Source organism: Mauremys reevesii, linkage group 2, assembly GCF_016161935.1.
Source record: "Mauremys reevesii isolate NIE-2019 linkage group 2, ASM1616193v1, whole genome shotgun sequence".
Classification (NCBI taxonomy): domain Eukaryota; kingdom Metazoa; phylum Chordata; order Testudines; family Geoemydidae; genus Mauremys; species Mauremys reevesii.
This window is the reverse complement of record NC_052624.1, coordinates 1397530-1416887: the sequence shown is the minus strand read 5'-3', so window position 1 is coordinate 1416887 and position 19358 is coordinate 1397530. Positions and strand designations below refer to the sequence as shown.

The 19358-nt window shown below is 53.5% G+C and overlaps 1 protein-coding gene across 4 annotated transcripts; it reads left to right on the top strand.

The window, feature by feature from the left end:
• Window positions 1-274: 274 nt before the first annotated feature.
• Window positions 275-19358, top strand: LOC120398518 (zinc finger protein 585A-like). 4 transcript variants are annotated; one of them, XM_039526019.1, is made up of 5 exons: window positions 4339-4624; window positions 5083-5209; window positions 5569-5682; window positions 16376-16794; window positions 16963-19358. In XM_039526019.1, exons 1-5 carry the CDS (start codon window positions 4382-4384, stop codon window positions 19087-19089), a joined length of 3030 nt encoding a protein of 1009 aa, XP_039381953.1. In that variant the 5' UTR covers window positions 4339-4381; the 3' UTR covers window positions 19090-19358. The 4 variants fall into 4 exon arrangements, with proteins under 4 accessions (XP_039381954.1, XP_039381955.1, XP_039381953.1 ...); XM_039526020.1 differs by lacking the exon at window positions 4339-4624 and adding an exon at window positions 275-364 and having other exon boundaries at window positions 16376-19358; XM_039526021.1 differs by lacking the exon at window positions 4339-4624 and adding an exon at window positions 481-831 and having other exon boundaries at window positions 16376-19358.

Sequence of the window (19358 nt, the reverse complement as noted above, 5' to 3'; positions counted from 1 at the left end):
CCCAGCTGCTTAAAAAAGAACGGTAGGTGGGGTTAACATACAGCCCTATTTTCCCGGACATCTCAGGCTTTCTGGTTCTTAAATCGCCATCCGGGATTTTTAACATTTTAAAAATTCCTCCTGGGAAAATACGGACGTAGGGTAACTCTATCGGTACAAACATCCGTAGTGTGGCACAGCCCTGAGATCAGAACTTTGTACAGGGAGCCGGTTGCTAAGAGATGAAAAGCTTCTTTTTACATGTTTTGTTTTGAGTCATCCCGGCGGGGGCCCCGCACTTCCCGAAGCCGCCGCCGGCCCTGCCTGCGGGATGCGCGGCTACAGCCTCGCTTGGTGCCAGCCGGCTGTTGCCAGCACCCCCCAGGTCCGGGTGACCCCAGGGCGCGGTGCGGGCCCTGGCTTGGGGCGGAGATGGTGCCGCTCCGGTTGCTCCGCACAGGGGAGGCGGGGCCCTTCAGGCCTTTTACCGAAGCACGTTGCGAGCCCAGCGGGGCCCTGCTGGGACGCAGCCAGCTCTGGGGTGGAGGCACCCGCGGCTCCCTGAGCGCACGCGGCGGAGCGGGGGGTAAATCCGGGCCCAGCGCCTGCCTGCAGGAGGCGGGTCCGGGCAGTGCCCGGGGGGCTCCCCCCCTCCCCCAGGCCCATTGCAGCGAGTTAAGCGGCTCTGACGCGGCTGGGTCCGACTCCGCGAAACCTCCCCCGGCCCCGGCCCGGGCCCGCCTCTTCCTGCCGGAGGAGCCGCTGGGAGCGGCAGCTACAAAGCCGCAGCCGGAGCGGATGGCGGGGCCCAGGCCCGAGGCCACGGCGATGGGCGCAGGAGGCTCCGCTCAGGTAGCGCTGGCCCCGGGCAGCCCCAGCCCACGTGGCCCTGGCGGTGAACGGGGGACACAGTGACCCCAGCGCCGCGGAGACGCGCTGCGGCCCAGGCCCCCCCGCAGTCCCGGGAGGGGCCATGGCCCGCCCCGCTCAGCCGGGGGTCCCGGGCCCCTCCCCGCGGCCGCCATCTGCCTGGGGGCAGCCGGTCTCGGGCGGCGGCGGCGGTCACCATCTTAGCTAGGGCAGCCGCCCTCCGCGGGGTACCTGGGGAGGCAGGAGGAGGGGACGAGCGCGGGGGCACCCGGGGTGGGGGCTGCCCGTCAGTGTGAGGAAAACCCCAAGCCCAGGGAGTGGAGATGGGGATCCCCGGGAGGGGGAGGCTGAAGCACGGGGGGGCACCCGGGAGGGGGAGGCAGGAGCATGGGGGGAGGGCCCCTGGGAGGAATGGGCAGGAGCGCTGGGGGGCACCCGGGAGGAGGAGGCAGGAGTGTGGGGGAGGAGTGCAGGGGGCCTGCCCGTCAGTGTGAGGAAAACCCCCAGGCCCAGGGGAGTGGAGATGGGGGGCAGTGGTTTCCCCAGGAATTGAAATTAGGGGGGGTGTTCGAATTTACAGGGGGGGGTGTCAGGACCAATGGGATATATTAAAAAAAAATGAATAAAGTAAATGTTTTGTTAGGATTATGCAAATTTCACATAAGAATAATGCAAGTTACACCAAAACACATAACAGATCTAGATTTCTAAAAAAATATACATTTAAAAAAAAGTATTTAAATTGACTTTTGAAAAGTAAGCCATCATGGGGTAAGAGGAAAGTCCTCTCATGGATCAGTAACTGGTTAAAAGATGGGAAACAAAGGGTAGGAATAAATTATCAGTTTTCAGAATGGAGAGATAAATAGTGGTATCCCTGAGGGGTCGGTACTGGGACCAGCGCTGTTCCACATATTCATAAATGATCTGGAAAAATGGGTAAACAGTGAGGTGGCAAAATTTGCAGATGATACAAAACTATTCAAGATAGTTAAGTCCCAGGCAGACTGCGAAGAATTACAAAGGGATCTCATAAAACTGGGTGACTGGGCAACAAAATGGCAAATTAAATTCAATGTTGATAAATGCAAAGTAATGCACATTGGAAAGCAATCTCAACTATACATACAAAATGATGGCATCTGAATTAGCTGTTAACACTCAAGGAAGAGATCTTGGAGTCACTGTGGATAGTTCTCTGAAAACATCCACTCCATGTGCAGCAACAGTCACAAAAGCAAACAATGTTGGGAATCATTAAGAAAGGGATAGATAATAAGACAGAAAATATCATATTGCCTCTATATAAATCCATGGTACATGCACACCTTGAATAGTGTGTGTAGATCTGGTCACCCATCCTAAAAATATATATATTGGAATTGGAAAAGGTACAGAGATGGGCAACTTAAATGATGAGGGGTATGAAACAGGAGGAGAGATTAAAGTGACTGGGAATTTTCAGCTTAGAAAAGAGATGACTAATGGGGATATGATAGAGGTCTACAAAATCTTGACTGGTGCGAAGAAAGTGAATAAGGAAATTTTATTTAATCCTTCACGTAACACAAGAACTAGCAGTCACCCAATGAAATTAATAGGTAGCAGATTTTAAAAAAACAAAAGGAAGTATTTCTTCACACAATATAAAGTCAACCCAGGGAACTCTTTGCCAGGGGATGCTGTGAAGACCAAAACTATAACAGGATTTTAAAAAGAACTAGATACATTCCTGGAGAACAGGTCCATCTGTGGCTATTAGCCAGGATGAGAGGGATGCAACACCATGCTCTGAGTGTCCCTAGCCTGTTTGCCAGAAGCTGGGAATGGGCAACAGGGGATGGATCACTTGATGATTCCCTGTTCTATTCATTCCCTCCGAAGCACCTGGCCTTGACCACTGTTGTAAGACAGGGTACTGGGCTATATGGACCATGGGTCTGACCCAGTATGACCATTCTTATGTAAAAATTAATTATAATAATAATGTTTAGTACAGAAACTCCCCAACATAATGACCTCCCAAGATAGCAACAATGTGAGATAACAACCTTGGCAAATACTGCATTTTAAAAATCTTGGCCTACTGGGAAACATATTTATATAAGTTTCCATTCCCAGTTACAAATCTAGCATTCTGGAGCAAAGTGACTAAAATATAGTCCAACAAACAAATGTTTATTTAACATGCCTCCACCGCACTCCACTCACCGGTGTTGTCCTTGGTCAGTGGAGACTCAGAGTTCAGAGGTGCTTTCACGTGAGTACACCTTCCAGGTGTAGGACAAAAAGGCACAGTTTGCTGTGGCCATGGCTGTTCATTGTGCCACCGTTCACTCCACCACTCTGTTGCCAATGGCCCTGCACAGTCACCTTCTGCTGTCATCTACCACAGTGACCTCTGTGAGTTGGTCTCTTGAGGTTCCACCGGCTCTCAGTGATTTCAGCTGGGCCCTCAGTGCGGGAACCTCGCTGCTAGTGCAGTCTGGGCTGTCTCTTACACAAAAACACTGTACCCACAGGAACACTGTCCCCACAACAGGACTAAGCACTTAGACCTGATTGTCAGTGATTTCAGCTGCCGTGGTCACTTAACAGAACAAAAGACTCTCTATGGAGCCTGATCAGCTCTGTCTTTAAACAGTGGAGAGGGACAGGTCCCCACCCTCTCTCTTGATGCCTTCAAATCATCACAGGCTAAGTACAGTTCTACTGCCCTTTACTCATACAATAAAGAACAACATTTCATCCCCCCCTTGCCCCCACATTCAAGTGGTTTGTAACCCAACCCCAGCCAAAATCTATCACTTGGACAACACAGCTCTGTGTGCTGGATCCCTAGGTAGATTAGGTGTGAATGTAAATACAATCTGGCCCTGAAGCCGTAGCCCCCAGCTCATCACTAGCTGTCGGGGAGAACTCATTTAGACTTTGCTTACAAATCATCATTTGAAATTATTAGGTTGGCCAAGATCACCGCAATGAATGCACTGACATCATAAAAACCAGCTGTATAAGGAAGCAAGGAAGCTAGTCTATGTTCATACTTTTCAAATCTATTATACTTTTTCAGATACACATATTTTATCATACACTGTATAAGCTTTTAAAGTGTGTGTTAATGTTTCAGTTTAAATTCAGATTGCCAAACAGTCACTAAATTGGTATGTAACTAGCTCACAAAACTGGGGGTGGTGTTGGGAAAATTCAGGGGGGGTGTAGGGAAATCACTGGGGGGAGGATCCCCGGGAGGGGAAGGGAGGGGGGGCGGCCTGCCCGTCAGTGTGAGGAAAACCCCCAGGCCCAGGGGAGTGGAGATGGGGGGGATCCCCTCCCCGCGCCGGAGGAGCCCAGGCAGCCCCCGAGGCCAAGGCGGTTTCTGGGTTCCGGGGGTGCTGGCGGTTCTCTCAGCGCCTGTCTCAGGACACTCGTGTTTCTCTGAAATCCCCAGCTCCTGGGTCTGTGCCTGGGCAGCCCGGCTCTGGAGAGAGGCCTGACCCCAGAGCCCCCGACAGCTGGGAGGGCGGGCGAGATGCCCCCGGGCAGCGTGGTTTTAACGTCTCCTGGCTTGGGGCCTGCGGCTCTGGCCATGACGTCAGTGGGGGCTTTGCTCCGGCCTTGCCAGGGGAAGCAGCCGGGGGCACGGGACAGGACGGGAGTGAAATGGACGAGCGCCGGATTTCTCCTCCTGAGATCAGGCTCCAGCTCTGGGCACAAACAAAATCAGTTCAGGAGTCTGGCACCAGCCCCTGGTGGACACTGGTCCACATCCCAAGTGGGAGTCTCCTCTCTCTGCCCGGCACAACGCCCTGGCTCCGCTCCTCATTCCCCCTGGGGCACACGCCACCTTGTCCACCGAGCCGCAGCCAGGGCAGGCTGGCCTAGGTGTGTGACTCCCAGCAGGGTTAGCCAGGCATGAAAGGCTCTTCCCTTCCAGCCTTGGTCCAGCTTTACCCCCAGAGCTTTGTCCAAGCTTGTCATTCAGAGGACTAATTAGTGGCTGCTAATTATGAATAATTATTAAATGCATTAGATTTAAATCCAGAAACCAAGATACCGGGGGCTCAGTGCAGGCTGAGTGAGGATGGGACTTCAAAGGGGTTTGGAACCAGTGCGAGTTCCTGACCTAGGGCCGCGGGCTCTAACCCTAATGCCAATTCCTAGCAGCCACCCGGGGGGTTTCGCCGGTAGCTCTCCCAGTGCTTCACAAAGGGGTTTGCAATGTTGTTGCAGGTGCCGGTGGCGTTCGAGGACGTCGCGGTCTATTTCTCCCCGGAGGAGTGGGCGGCGTTGGCCAAATGGCAGAGGGAGCTGTACCGGGACGTGATGAAGGAGAATTACGAGCTGGTGGCTTCGTTGGGTGAGGCTCCTTTCCCACTCTTCTCTCAGGGCCGGGGGTCTGGGATAGAGTCAGAGGATGTCAGAGCAGGTCAGCGCACATTTCACTGAGGCTCAGAAGAATCTCAGACCCTGGAAATGCTGTGCTCTCCCCGGAGAGCTCTTGGCCCTGTAGCTAGAAGGGTTTATGTCGGACAGCAGAGATTCTCAGGGGTCTGTGCTTACTTGCTGGGCTGCTTGTGGAGTAAAGGTACTGCAGAATCAGGCCCATAGACCTGATCACAAATTGCTCTTCATAAGCCAGGGTGAACCCGCAGCCAGGAAACCTACTCATCCTGAGTTCATCACTCACCAGGCTGCAATTCTCTGCCCCCTGCACAGGGCATCCTGCTGTCAAACCTGAGATCATCTGCCAGATGGAGCGAGGGGAAGAGCCGTGTGTGGGGAATCCCTGGGGCTGGAAAGACAGAAGCACAGCCCAGAACTCCTGCTCAGGTGAGTCATGAAAACGCCAAGAGCTGGGGGAGAGATGGAGGGATGGGCTCAAACCCAGGGAAACTGCTCCAGGACAAAGAATGTTTCAAACAGTGGCTGGCTTTCCTGGGCCCTGGAGGCAGCTGTGACCACTCGTAGGTGACATTGGAAAAGCCCAGAGAACGGCAGGGAAGATGGCAAGGGGTCTGAGCAGGTATGGGAGAGCTGTCAAAACTGGGTTATTCCTATGGGAAGAGTTAAAGTGGAGTAAGGCCTTGTCTACACTACACAATTAAGTCGACTTAAGTTATGTCAATGTACAGCCGCTGCAGGAATTAAACCACTGTTGTGTGTCCACACTACGCTCCTTGTGTCGGCAGTGTGCATCCACACTAGCAGTGCTTGCATCGACACAGAGAGCAGTGCACTGGGGGTGGCTATCCCACTGTGCAATTCACCACCATCTAGTGTGCGGTGTTCTGGGAAGGGTTTGCAGTGCCTCATGGGCAAGAAACAGTCAGGTAGGGGTGAGATGGAATATGGGTTCAGCATCCCATGATGCAGTTTTCTCCATCCCGTCATTCCATGGGTATCCTGTTAGGTTTCACATTTTTTTCCGGCAAGCCTGCGTGTCCGCCATCTCTGTGAGAATCATGGATCCTGCGCTGCTCTTCAGTATTGTGCTGAGCGTTATGAACACAACACGTCTGATCCTGCAGTATTTCCAGAGCTGCGAGGAGTATGACCATTCCTTGCAGGCTGCCTTGCAGTGTGCCATGGAAAGAAACAATTCAAGATTGCTGTTGGCATTTACAGAGCAGCTGCACGCGGCAGACTGCTGGTTCTGGACCCGAGGAACAAGCAATAACTGGTGGGATCGTATTGTTATGCAGATGTGGGATGACGAGCAGTGGCTGCAGAGCTTTTGGGTGCACAAGGCCACATTCCTGGAACTGTGCGGAGCTCGCCCCAGCCCTCCAGCTCAGGGACACCAAAATGAGAGCGGCGCTCACGGTGGAAAAGTGAGTGGTGATCACTGTGTGGAAACTTGCAACGCCAGATTGCTATCAATCAGTCGGGAATCAATTTGGAGTTGGGAAATCCACCGTGGGTGTTGCTGTGATGAAAGCGTGCAGGGCCGTTCATCACATCCTTCTACAAAGGACAGTGACTCTGGGCAATGTGCAGGAAATAGTGGATGGTTTTGCAGCAATGGGGTTCCCAAACTGAGGGGGGCCATCGATGGCGCACACACATCCCTATTTTGGCACCAGACCACCTTGCGACGGAGTACGTCACAGAAAGGGATACTCTTCCATGGCATTACAAGCGCTGGTGGATCACCAGGGTTGTTTCACTGGCATCAGCGCGGGCTGGTTAGGGAAGGTGCATGACGCACACCTCTTTAGGAACACAGACTTGTGCAGAAGGCTTCAAGCAGGGACTTTTTCCCAGACCAGAGGATTACCACTGGGGATGTGATCCTGGGAGACCCAGCCTACGCCTTTCTACCATGGCTCACGAAGCCATACGCTGGCCACCTCGACAGCAGCAAAGAGTGCTTCAGCAACAGGCTTGGCAGGTGCTGAATGACTGCTGAATGTGCCTTTGGCCATTTGAACGGGCGCTGGTGCTGTTTACTCATGAGATTAAACCTCAGTGAAGACAGTGTCCCCATGGTCATAGCTGCCTGCTGTGCGCTTCATAATATCTGTGAAGCAAAGGGGGGGAAGTTTCCACAGGGGTGGAGTGCAGAGGTGCATCGGCTGTCTGCTGATTTTTGAATAGCCAGTTACCACAGCTATAAGAAGAGCTCAACGGGGAGCTATGCGTCTCAGGGAGGCTTTGAAGGCGCATTATTACCGTGGTTCATTGTTAAGTGTGGTGCTGTGCCTAGCATCATTTGTTTTTACCCTCATATGAACCTTGTAATGAGTGCCGTGTGCACTAATATAACATCGCAAATGCACTTACTGCTATTATCTCTGAATGTTAGCTGTAGCCATTGTCATGTCGGAGACAAATAAAGGTGAATTAAGTTTCCATAAATGGACTTTTATTTCACATCCATGCAAACATACCTATTAAAACCCCAAAGAAACAGGGAAAAGTACAGTAGAACCTAAGAGTTACGAACACCAGCGTTATGAATTGACCATTCAGCCACACACCTCGTTTGGAACCAGAAGCACACGATCAGGCAGCAGCAGAGACAAGAAAAGAAAATACAGTGAAAGCTGCATCATCTGGCACTTCACCAACTGGAAAGCTCTAGAAACTGGCATTTCTGAGCTTCATTAAAGTCTGGTCTATAGTCCTGTTAGCTCCCCACATGGCTCCCTGGAAGTGGCAAAGTGTCCCTGCTGCTCCTAGGCAGAGGAACGGCCACGAGGGGTTCAGAAGGCGGGAGCGGGTACGTGGTGCGAGTGAGGAAGTTTGGGTGTGGGAGGGGGCTCGGGGCAGGGGGTTGGAGTGCGGAGCGGGATGTTGGATCCAGGTGGCACTCACCTCAGGCGGCTCCCCACAAGCAGTGACATGTCCCTGCTGCTCCTAGGGGGAGGTGGGGCTAGGCACCTCTGCGTGCTGCCCCCGCCTCACCCTGAACGCTGGCTCCGCAGCTCCCGTTGGCCGGGAGCTACCCAAGGTGAGCACCCCCCAGATCCAGCAACACGGACTCCCTCCCGCATGCCAGCCCCCTGCCTTGATCCCCCTCCTGCAGCCAAAGTGCTCATTTTGAGTTGATACTGTTTGGTTACATGAGGTAGAGCTGTCCTTTGTGTCGTAATATGCTAGAGGTGGGTTAAAGGATAGAAATGTACAAGACTAGCTGTGTTGGCATCTGCTTCATTGTCCCTCGTGAAGCTACGCAGTGGGGCCCCGTGGAACAGCGTTAATGCACACAGAGATTTCATGGGAATCCTCCAGAGAGAGCTCTAGGAAACTTTCCTGGAGGTACTTGCCAGTCCTCTGCGGAAGGTTCCTTGGCAGAGCTGCTTTGTTCCTTCCCCCGCTGTAGGAAACTTTTCCCCACGAATTGGCAATAACTTGTGCAGGGAGCAAAGTGGCACATAGGCGACCAGCGTAGGGACCAGGCTGAAGCCACATGCATGCAGGAGATGCAACCTTGCTTCCCTCAGAAGTGCGATATTGGCGTCAATGACCCCCGCCTATGGAAAATGGTGGGAGAATTTACAATATTGATCCCCTTAAACTGCCTAGACCCTTTGCCCCATCTTAACCACCCTCTCTCCCGCCCTAGGCCAAACTCACCAGGTTTAGGGCATTTGCTCAGCTGTGTGCTTGCCAAAGGACAGTGAGAAAGTGCTCCAATGATTCAGTGCTGTGAGTGCACTAACAGTCATGCCTCCATTTATTGTGCTTCTGCAGATGTGGCCGTTAGGGGAACCCCCTACTCCAGGCCTGCACAACATGCGGCCCGCGGAGGGATTCTGAATCCCCCCCCCACAGCGCTCTGCGGGCAGCCCAGAGCCCTTTGAATCCCAGCCGTGGCCGGGAATCAAAGGGCTCTGGGTTGGCCGCAGCGGAGGGCAGCCTAGAGCCCTTTGAATCCCCGCTGCGGCCGCTGATTGCCCCCTCCACGGACCCCTGCCCTAACTGCCCCCCAGGACCCCCACCCCCTATCTAACACAGCTGGTCCTTGTCTCCTGATATCCCTCTCCCAGGACCCCACCCCCTATCTAAATGCTGCTGCTCCTTCTCCCCCGATTGCCCCCTCCCGAGACCCCTGCCCCTTGGGACCCCAGCCTCTATCTAAGCCTCCCTTCTCCTTGTCCCCAACTGCCCCCTCCTGAGATCCCCCCAACTTCCCCGCAGGACCTCACCCCCACCTGTCCCCTGATGAACCCCTGAGACTCCCATGCCTATCCAACTGCTGCTCCCCTGACTGCCCCCGAGCCTCCGCCCCATCCAACCCCCCCTGCTCCCTGTCCCTTGACTGCCCACCAGAACCCCCGACCCCTTCTCCAACCCCCCGCCCCCGTATCGTGCCACTCAGACCAGCGTGTCTGGCTCCGTGCAGCTCCAGACATTTGCTGCCGTGCTCCCCTGCGGAGCCCGGAGCCCACCCCCACAGCATCTGCCTTCCAGATTTGAACACCTCAAAATTCAGGAGTGCTCAAGCTCGGTTTGGGCAGCTGTTACTTCATTTCTCCCAAATCAAATATCCTGATCCACTGTAACTTGCTGTAGAAAAAGTAGGATAAAATTGAGCAAGAAATGCTTATTAGGACTGGAATTGCTATTTTCAACAGCCATTGCCTTTTTGTTTGTTTAAGGAAGACAGTGATATTGCATTGGCAAATTCCCCATAGAAAGAAAGAGTGGAACAAAAGAATAATAAAGGCACCTCAACTTTTCCTCATTTATGGAGGACAGTCTTATAATATGCATCCAGATATCCTCCAATCACACAAGCTGAAAATTGTTCCACTTTACTGCAGCTCTGTAACCATATGGGAACCAATCCTGTCTGTGTTTTGTGCACATCCAAAATTCCAGCTGAATGACCCGCCCTGGGAGCGAGTTACCAGTGACCCAGGGCTGGGGTGGCAGAAGGTTGTGGGGGGGGCACTGGTGGGGGGGGGCCCAGGGCTGGGGCAACAGCGGGGTGGGGGGAGGGCACTGATGGGGAGGAAAGGGGGAAGCCCGGCGCTGGGGCGGCAGGGGGTGTGGGTGGGGGAAGAGCCCAGGACTGGGGCAGCAGGGGGGCACAGGGGGGAGCCGAGGGCTGGGATGGGGGGCAGCCAATTTTTTTTTTTGCTTGGGGCAGCAAAAAACCTAGAGCCGGCCCTGCCGGGTTCCCCCAGCCGCTGGAGCCCCGGGCCCTTTAATTTGCCCCTGAGGGCTCCCAGCCACCTCTTCAGCTGGGAGCCCCTGGTTGATTTTGTCCCTGCCAGCAGGTAGGGGATCTTGGGGGACAATTACTGCACTGGTGGGGTGCAAAATAAACTTTATTAAGAAAATGCAAAAACAGGGAAAATTCAATAGTGAGGGGTATGGAGTTTGTTAAGGTAGACAATTGGGGAGGGGTTTCTTTTGGTGAACAGTAAGGGGGTTTAAATAGTGGGGTACAATACAGTGGGTAACTAATTAACACAGAAATATAGATGTAACAGGTAGCTAACAATTTCTATGTAAAGGGTGTGTTACAGCAGCATATAACCAACTAACAGTTATGGATAAAGTATGTTAAATAGCAAACAATTTTAGGTAAAAATGTGTCACAGTGGTGTAAATGTAGAATGTGAGGTATGTCAGAGAGAAAAAGGGTAACCAATGGGGTTTTATGCTAGATTGGGATGGGGGAAGAGGGGCACGTGGTGGAGCAGCAAAGAGACTGTAACAAGTCAGAGAGTCACAGAGGAAGCCCGGGGGCGGGGCGGGGCGGGGCGGGGCGCTGACAGTGAGAAGACAGACTTAATCACAATTATACAGAATACAGCAAAAATCTTATCTATGATCTAACTTAACCAAGACTACACAAATTAGCAAGTAAGAAAACACAATGCAACAATTCTCTAAGCCTAATTTACAGAGTACAATGCAAACAATTTTCTAAATCTAATTTAACCACAGCTATGCAAAATGAAATTACAACTTATCTAGACTAAAGGCTAAACCTAACCTAATGGGTGCACCTTATACTAGGGGTAGTTCCAGAGGGCAGAGTGGTGACTAGTGGTGGCTGCAGCAGTGGGGCAGCTACAAGCAGGCTTATTTCTAGCAGCAAAGGCTGCAGAGCTAGAAGCAGATTACAGATACAGACCAAGGAGTTAGCTTGGGTCTGCCTGCTGGGGAAAGAAAGCCAGCAGCCAAGGCAGGGGGAGTTTGCAAGAGGGAGTTCTTACCAATCCCCAAAGCAGCAGCAGGAACAGCATCATCATCAGAGGACGCAGAGAGGACTCAATTCGCTTACAATAATCAGGAGATCTCCAGGCAAAATTCGTTGTTCGTGGGAGGGGAGTTTAAAAACGGGGGTATGCTCAAAAACAAACGAGAGCAGGGAGAGGGCCCCCCAAAGACCCCTAGCTGATCAGACCAGGTGGCAATGCAGTAACCTCTCCGAGGTCTGATCAGAAAATGTCTGGTTATAAAGGCAAACTTAGGCAGCTTGCCGCCAGTAACTTTGATTGGTTCCCCTTGTTACAGGGGAGGAGAGGAGACTTCAGGTGAGCACAGACATGTCCGGGCAAGTTCTAAGCCACAGGCATGACTCATACACTCAGCTATGTGGCCACTTTAGGTCTTGCATTCCTGGGCAGAGCACCCTACACCGAGCCCAGGTCTGAACAAAGGAGCCAAAAGCCCCCCTCCCTGAGCAGAGCAATGGCTCCAGTTAGTCTGCACAAGTCATTTCCATGAACAGCAGGGCCAGGCTGTGACTTTTGTTAGCCCAAGGCCAGGAGGGGCGGACACAGAACAACAGAAAGGAGAGGAAAAAAAAGGAATGCAGCAGGGGGGACAGTTGTAACAGACAGATTTAAAATCAAAACCTCCCCACCCCCAACCTTCCTTTTTGGCCCACAGCTGTTTTGGTGGGGTGGCACTGGGGAAGGAGGGTTTGTTTCCACAGGGCTGGGCGGCCCTGGGGCGGGGTGTTTCTGCAGGGCTGGGAGGTTTCGGCCCTCAGCTGTTTTCTTTGGAGGAATGTGGCCCTCGCCGCTTTACGAGTTGTGCAGGCCTGCCCTACACACTGGGGGAGAAACTCCGCCAGATAAGGAAGTGATCCAGGAGGAGCAAGGAGGACATGTTTTTGGAGGTGCTCCAATCCTCTGATACTGCAGATCAAGAATACAAAGCATGGAAAGAGACAGTTAATGAAAATTTAAAAATAGGCAGGACAGGAAGCAGGGCCAGGAGCGAATTTTAACACTCCAGGAGCAGATGATAAAAGAGATGGAGGAGCAAATGGAGATGTTGAAGTCCCTAATCACATGACAGGCAGAACACATGCGTGTTAAGACACACACCCTACAACTGTACAGAATGGCTTGCATTGTCCTCCCCAGACTCCCACATATTCCTTACATCTTCCCTGCCCATTGCAGTACCTCTTTCATTCCACCCCTTCAGACAGCTTCCCAAATGATAGCTGGAGTTACACAGCTATGAGAGCCTCCATCACAAGAGTGCTCCTCTCAGTATTATGTCCTTTTCAACAAAGCGTTTTCTCTGTGTTGGTTATTACTGTTTAAGGAAAAAAATACTCAGTGAAAGACAATTCATCTTTATGTGTCTCCTACACACCGTGGTTGCTGCTGGAATTAATACACAGTGGCAACTGGCACATTTGCAGACTACACATCGTGGTCAGGAAGCAATCATCAACATTTTCATTCAAGGCGGCAAGTTAACCAAGCATGGCAGAATGCTTTATAGAAAGACACATTACTGGCGCTTATTGGCAAAAAGGTGCCTCAAAGCCTCCCTGATTCCAGTAACACCTCCCTCCCCCCTCCCCCCCGTTGTGCCCCTTTAATAGCCCTGGTATCTGGCTGCTCAAAATCAGCTACCAGGCAATCCGCCTCCACACTCCACCCCAGGGGGAAATTTTCACCCTTAGCCTCAAAAATATTATGCAGCACTCAGCAGGCTGCTGTGACCATTGGAATATTTTCCTCTTTTAGGTCTAACCTGTGATTAAGACAGCGTCAGCGAGCTTTTAATCTGCCAAATGCACATTCAAGAGTCATTCTGCACGTGCTCAGCCTATTGTTGAAGTGCTCCTTGCTGCTGTCTAGGTTTTCTGTGTAAGGCTTCATGAGCTCTGGGAGTAAGGGGTACGCTGGGTCTCCCAGGATCACTGGGCATTTCGATATCTCCCATTGGAATCTTCTGGTCTGGAAAGAAAGTCCCTGCTTGCAGCTTTCTGTACAAGCCAATGTTCCCGAACATGCATGCATCATGCACCTTCCTGGACCACCCCGCATTGATGTCAGTGATCCATAGGCGCCTGCAATACCGTAGAGAAGTAGCCCTTTCTATTGATGTACTCTGCCACAAGATGGTCCGGGGCCAAAATTGGGATATGCCTTCCATCTATCGCCCCGCCACAGTTAGGGAATCCTATTGCTGCAAAGCCATCTATTATTTCATGCACATTTCCAAGAGTCACAGTCCATAGCAGGATACAATTAATGGCCTTGCACACTTAAATGTGAACGGAACGCCAATGGTGGACTTCCTGTCTCAAACTGATACGCAACTGACCAGTGGCAGTCTGGAGTTGCCAGCTTCCACACAGTGATCGCCACAGGCTTCTCCACTGAGAGGGCAGCTCTCTTTTTGGTGTCCTTACGCCGCAGGGCTGGGGTGAGCTCTGCACACAATTCCAGGAAGCCGGCTTTGCACATCCGAAAGTTCTGCAGCCACTGCTCATCATCCCAGACCTGCATAACGATGCGATTCCCACCATGCAGTGCTTGTTTCCTGAGCTCAATGGCAACAGTCCCCTGTGTGCAGCTGCTCCGTGAATGCCGAAAGTAATCTAGGGTTGTTTCTTTTCATGGCACACAGCAGGGCAGGTACCATGGATTCCTGTTCAGATTTAAAGCTCATGAGATACTGCATGATCAGCCACATTGTGTTCATAATCCTGACTGCAAGAGTAAAGAGCAGTGCAGGATCCATGCTTTCAGGCAGAGATGGCAGGCGCACAGTATACAGGGGCTGTTCAAAAATGGCATGAAACATAGTCAGAAGCCAGTGGAAGGATGGGACAGAAAAAACTGCATCATGGGATGTTGAGCCCACACCCACAATGCACTGCAATCCACTTCACCTTCCCACAAGTCCTAGCTGCAGAAGGGGGTGAGTTGCACAGTGGAATAGCTACTCACAGTGCACTGCTTTCACTGTCGGTGCAAGAGCACCAACTGTGGATGTGTTCTGCTGACACAAGGAGCGATGTGTGAACATGCACAATCAATGTAATTATAGTGGTTTATGATCATCGGCGTCACTCGCATCAGCTTAACTCTGTAGTGTAGACATAACCTGAGTACTTACCAGAGGTTCCCTCCCCTGTATCAGGCTCACCAGTGCTGGACTCCTGGGAGCAGCTGGACTGCTTAGGAGTCAAAAAGAGATCCTGGCTTGTCATGACACTGGATCCCCCTGTCACCTGTCCTCCATACTCCTCCTGCTCTTCCTCCTCCAACACCTCATCCTCAGGGTTCACTCAGGTGGCCTGTGACTCCAGCTCCCCGCAAGTATCCCCAGAGCATTTTTTTGGGGGGGTCTCCCCTGAGGATGGCATGCAGCTCCTTGTAGAAGCGGCATGTCTGCAGCTCTGCACCAGAACGACTATTTGCCTCCCTGGCCTTCCGGTACACCTGCTGCAGCATCTTGATCTTCATGCAGCACTACTGTGTGTCCCTATCGTAGTCCTTCTTCGTGTCCCGAGCAATCTGGCCGTAGATGTCGAAGTTCTTACGGCTGGATTGGAGCTGTGCCTGCACAGCCCCCTCTCTCCACAGACCTAGGAGAGCCACATCGGCCATCTGCTCCAGGCAGGAGCGTGTTTGCCATGTGGAGTTGGCATGGTCAACTGGGCATTTGGTACGTGAGCTCTCCAGACCGAGCAAATAGGAAATGGAATTTCAAAAATTCTCAGGGCTTTAAAGAGGAGGGGTATTTACCCGTGTAACTGGCTGCCGGGCAGTGGAGTTCAAAATTGTGACCAGAACGGTCATGGTGAGACACTTCCTGGAGGCCATTAAAGTCAACGTAGGCAACACAGTGTCTACACTGCCACCGTGTTGACCTAAGCACTGTGTGTCTCATGGAGGTGGATTTATTAGGTTGGTGTAGCAGACGAGTTGAAGCGGCAGGAGGAATATTGTAGTGTAGACACTTACACAGTTAGGTCGAGATAAGATTGACGTAAGGCAGCTAACTCTGTAGAGTAGATCAGGCCTAAGGCTGATGGGTCTGGTGAAAGCCAGCCAGCACCTCTGTCCCTACCTAGGTGTTTTCCACCCTCTGGTTCAATCCCTCGTGACTTCCCTGCACTCGGCCCATCCGAGCAATCTCGCTGTTTCACAATCAATCTAAACTGAGAGTCTCAGCAGCCCAGAGCAGATGCGGTTCACAGACACTGCTGAGTATTCCAGGGGGCTCTGAAACGTGTCTAGAGCCCTGTGCTCTGTAGTGCAAATGGCTGCGTTTGGGAGTCATTAATGCATTGCTGCATGGCTGACACCAGGGACCTCCTTAGGCCTGAGACCTTGAGCCTGTACAGCTTGAGCTAAAGAGTCGGGCTCTTGATCCAGTGCTTGTAACAGCCCCACAGGTCCAGCGGGGGGCGTGTAACATACTGGGGCCTGATCCCTTCGTTAGTCTGCTGGAGAAAGCAATGCTAACTTCCACCACTTGGGGTCGCTGTGGAGACTGTACTGAGCTCAGCCTCATGGCAGCAATTCGTGTTCAGTCAAATCAGTCTTTTCCCACTGGCGGTGTCTTTGCCAACAGAAACCCGAGGGAGCACTGAGACCTGCTTCTCTGTAGTTAGTGGAGCCACTCCCCGAAGCGGGTAGCTTCCCAGGAGCTGAGGGCAGGGAGGTGGTTCTGTAGGCTTCTCCAAGAGACAGGTTCCTTGGGCTGCAGTTGGGAATGGAAGGTTGTGCTGAACAGCAGGAGTTTCCCTTGGTCAGTAGCTCAGGAGATAACACCAGGGCTTTTCTCTCTGCAACAGATGGTGAGATGAAGGATGACGATGAGGAAGGTACTAGAACCCTGGATCTTCCCAAGACATCCCCAGGACAGACTGGAGGGGACCTCCACCAGCACTCAAGGAAAAAGCAAAGATGCAAGAGTCAGAGCAAATCACAAAAGCAGCAGAGAAATGTCATGCAAGAAAAACTCCTGCCCCTCCCCAGGCCCCAGAAAACACTGCTCCAGGGACAGGATGCAGAGCAGAGACATGGAGACAGGCAGCAGGATCAGACACACCCGGCTGCCCAGCAGGGAGAGCCCACAGGGAGGAAACCATTCACATGCCCTGAATGCGGAAGGAGCTGGGCGACGAAGGGCACGCTCAAAATACACCAGCGAGTGCACACGGGGGAGGGGCTGTTTCCCTGCAGCCAGTGCGGGAAAAGCTTCACCGCCAAGGCCACCCTCAAAATGCACCAGCGGATCCACACGGGGGAGCGGCCCTTCGTGTGCACCGAGTGCGGCCAGGGCTTCACCGCCAAGGCCACCCTCAAAATGCACCAGCGCCTGCACCGCGGGGAGCAGCCCTTCGTGTGCACCGAGTGCGGCCAGGGCTTCACCGCCAAGGCCACCCTCAAAATGCACCAGCGGATCCACACGGGGGAGCGGCCCTTCACGTGCACCGAGTGTGGAAAGGGCTTCACCACCAAGGCCACCCTCAAAATGCACCAGTGCCTGCACCGCGGGGAGCAGCCCTTCGTGTGCACCGAGTGCGGCCAGGGCTTCACCGCCAAGGCCACCCTCAAAATGCACCAGCGCCTGCACCGCGGGGAGCAGCCCTTCGTGTGCACTGAGTGCGGCCAGGGCTTCACCGCCAAGGCCACCCTCAAAATGCACCAGCGCCTGCACTGCGGGGAGCGGCCCTTCGTGTGCACCGAGTGCGGCCAGGGCTTCGTTCAGAACGAATTTCTGAAAGTGCACAAGAGGCTGCACACGGGAGAACATCCATTCCCCTGCCCCGAATGCGGGAAGCGCTTCATCAGCAAGGCTGTTCTGAAGGTGCATCGCAGGACACACGGCAGGGAGCGGCTGTTCCTGTGCACTGAGTGTGGGAAACGTTTCACCAGGAAAGACATCCTCAAACTGCACCAGAGGGTGCACACGGGGGAGCGGCCTTTCCAGTGTGCAGAGTGTGGGAAGAGCTTCACTCAGAAGGTGAATCTCCTGACGCACCAGCGGCGCCACACGGGGGAGCGCCCGTTCGCCTGCTCTCAGTGCGGGAAGAGCTTTGCCCAGAAGGCCACACTCAATACGCACCAGAAAAGCCACGTGCGTGAGTGGCGCTTTGCATGTGCTGAATGCAAGGACAGATTTGTCTCCAACAGGGACCTCACGATGCACCAGAGGATCCACACCAGGGAGCGCTCATACATGTGCAGCCAGTGTGGGAAATGCTTCACGCAGCCAGGAAACCTCCTGACGCACCAGCGAGTGCACACGGGGGAGCGGCCGTTCACCTGCACCCAGTGCGAGAAAAGCTTCACCACCAACGGCAACCTCAAAATGCACCAGCGGATCCACACGGGGGAGCGGCCCTTCACGTGCACCGAGTGTGGAAAGGGCTTCACCGCCAAGGCCACCCTCAAAATGCACCAGTGCCTGCACCGCGGGGAGCGGCCCTTCGTGTGCACCGAGTGCGGCCAGGGCTTCACCGCCAAGGCCACCCTCAAAATGCACCAGCGCCTGCACCGCGGGGAGCAGCCCTTCGTGTGCACTGAGTGCGGCCAGGGCTTCACCGCCAAGGCCACCCTCAAAATGCACCAGCGCCTGCACCGCGGGGAGCAGCCCTTCGTGTGCACCGAGTGCGGCCAGGGCTTCACCGCCAAGGCCACCCTCAAAATGCACCAGCGCCTGCACTGCGGGGAGCGGCCCTTTGTGTGCACCGAGTGCGGCCAGGGCTTCGTTCAGAACGAATTTCTGAAAGTGCACAGGAGGCTGCACACGGGAGAACATCCGTTCCCCTGCCCCGAATGCGGGAAGCGCTTCATCAGCAAGGCTGTTCTGAAGGTGCATGGCAGGGTGCATGGCAGGGAGCGGCCGTTTCTGTGCACTGAGTGTGGGAAATGTTTCACCAGGAAAGACAACCTCAAACTGCACCAGAGGGTGCACACGGGGGAGCGGCCTTTCCAGTGTGCAGAGTGTGGGAAGAGCTTCACTCAGAAGGTGAATCTCCTGACACACCAGCGGCGCCACACAGGGGAGCGCCCGTTCGCCTGCTCTCAGTGCGGGAAGAGCTTCGCCAAGAAGGGCACGCTCAGCATGCACCAGAAAAGCCACGTGCGTGAGAGGCGCTTTGCATGTGCTGAATGCAAGGAGAGCTTTGTCTCCAACAGGGACCTCACGATGCACCAGAGGATCCACACCAGGGAGCGCTCATACATGTGCAGCCAGTGTGGGAAATGCTTCACGCAGCCAGGAAACCTCCTGACGCACCAGCGAGTGCACACGGGGGAGCGGCCGTTCACCTGCACCCAGTGCGAGAAAAGCTTCACCACCAACGGCAACCTCAAAATGCACCAGCGGATCCACACGGGGGAGCGGCCCTTCACGTGCACCGAGTGTGGAAGGGGCTTCACTGTCAAGGGGACGCTGCAAAAGCACCAGAGAGTCCACACGAGGTGGAAGCAGCTCGCGTGTGCCAGCCCGAATCTGGAAGGGCTTTCCCAGCCTCTACTCCAGCAAGCCTCCCACTGACGCAGGGATCAGACCCAGGGTCCCGCCAGCCCAGCTGCTCTGACAGTGAGCAGCACCAGATGCATCGGAGGAAGGTGTAAGAATTGCACACTAGGCAAATGTAGGATAATCTGCCCCCCTACTCCTGGCCAATAGTAGGTCTCCTCCTAATCATTAGAAAGTTGCTTAAACCCTAAAGTACAAGGTTTAATATCCCTTCAAAATATCTGTTAGCATTAATTATAACTCTGGAGATCTTTGTTCAATAAATGTTTTTAACCTTTTCTAAA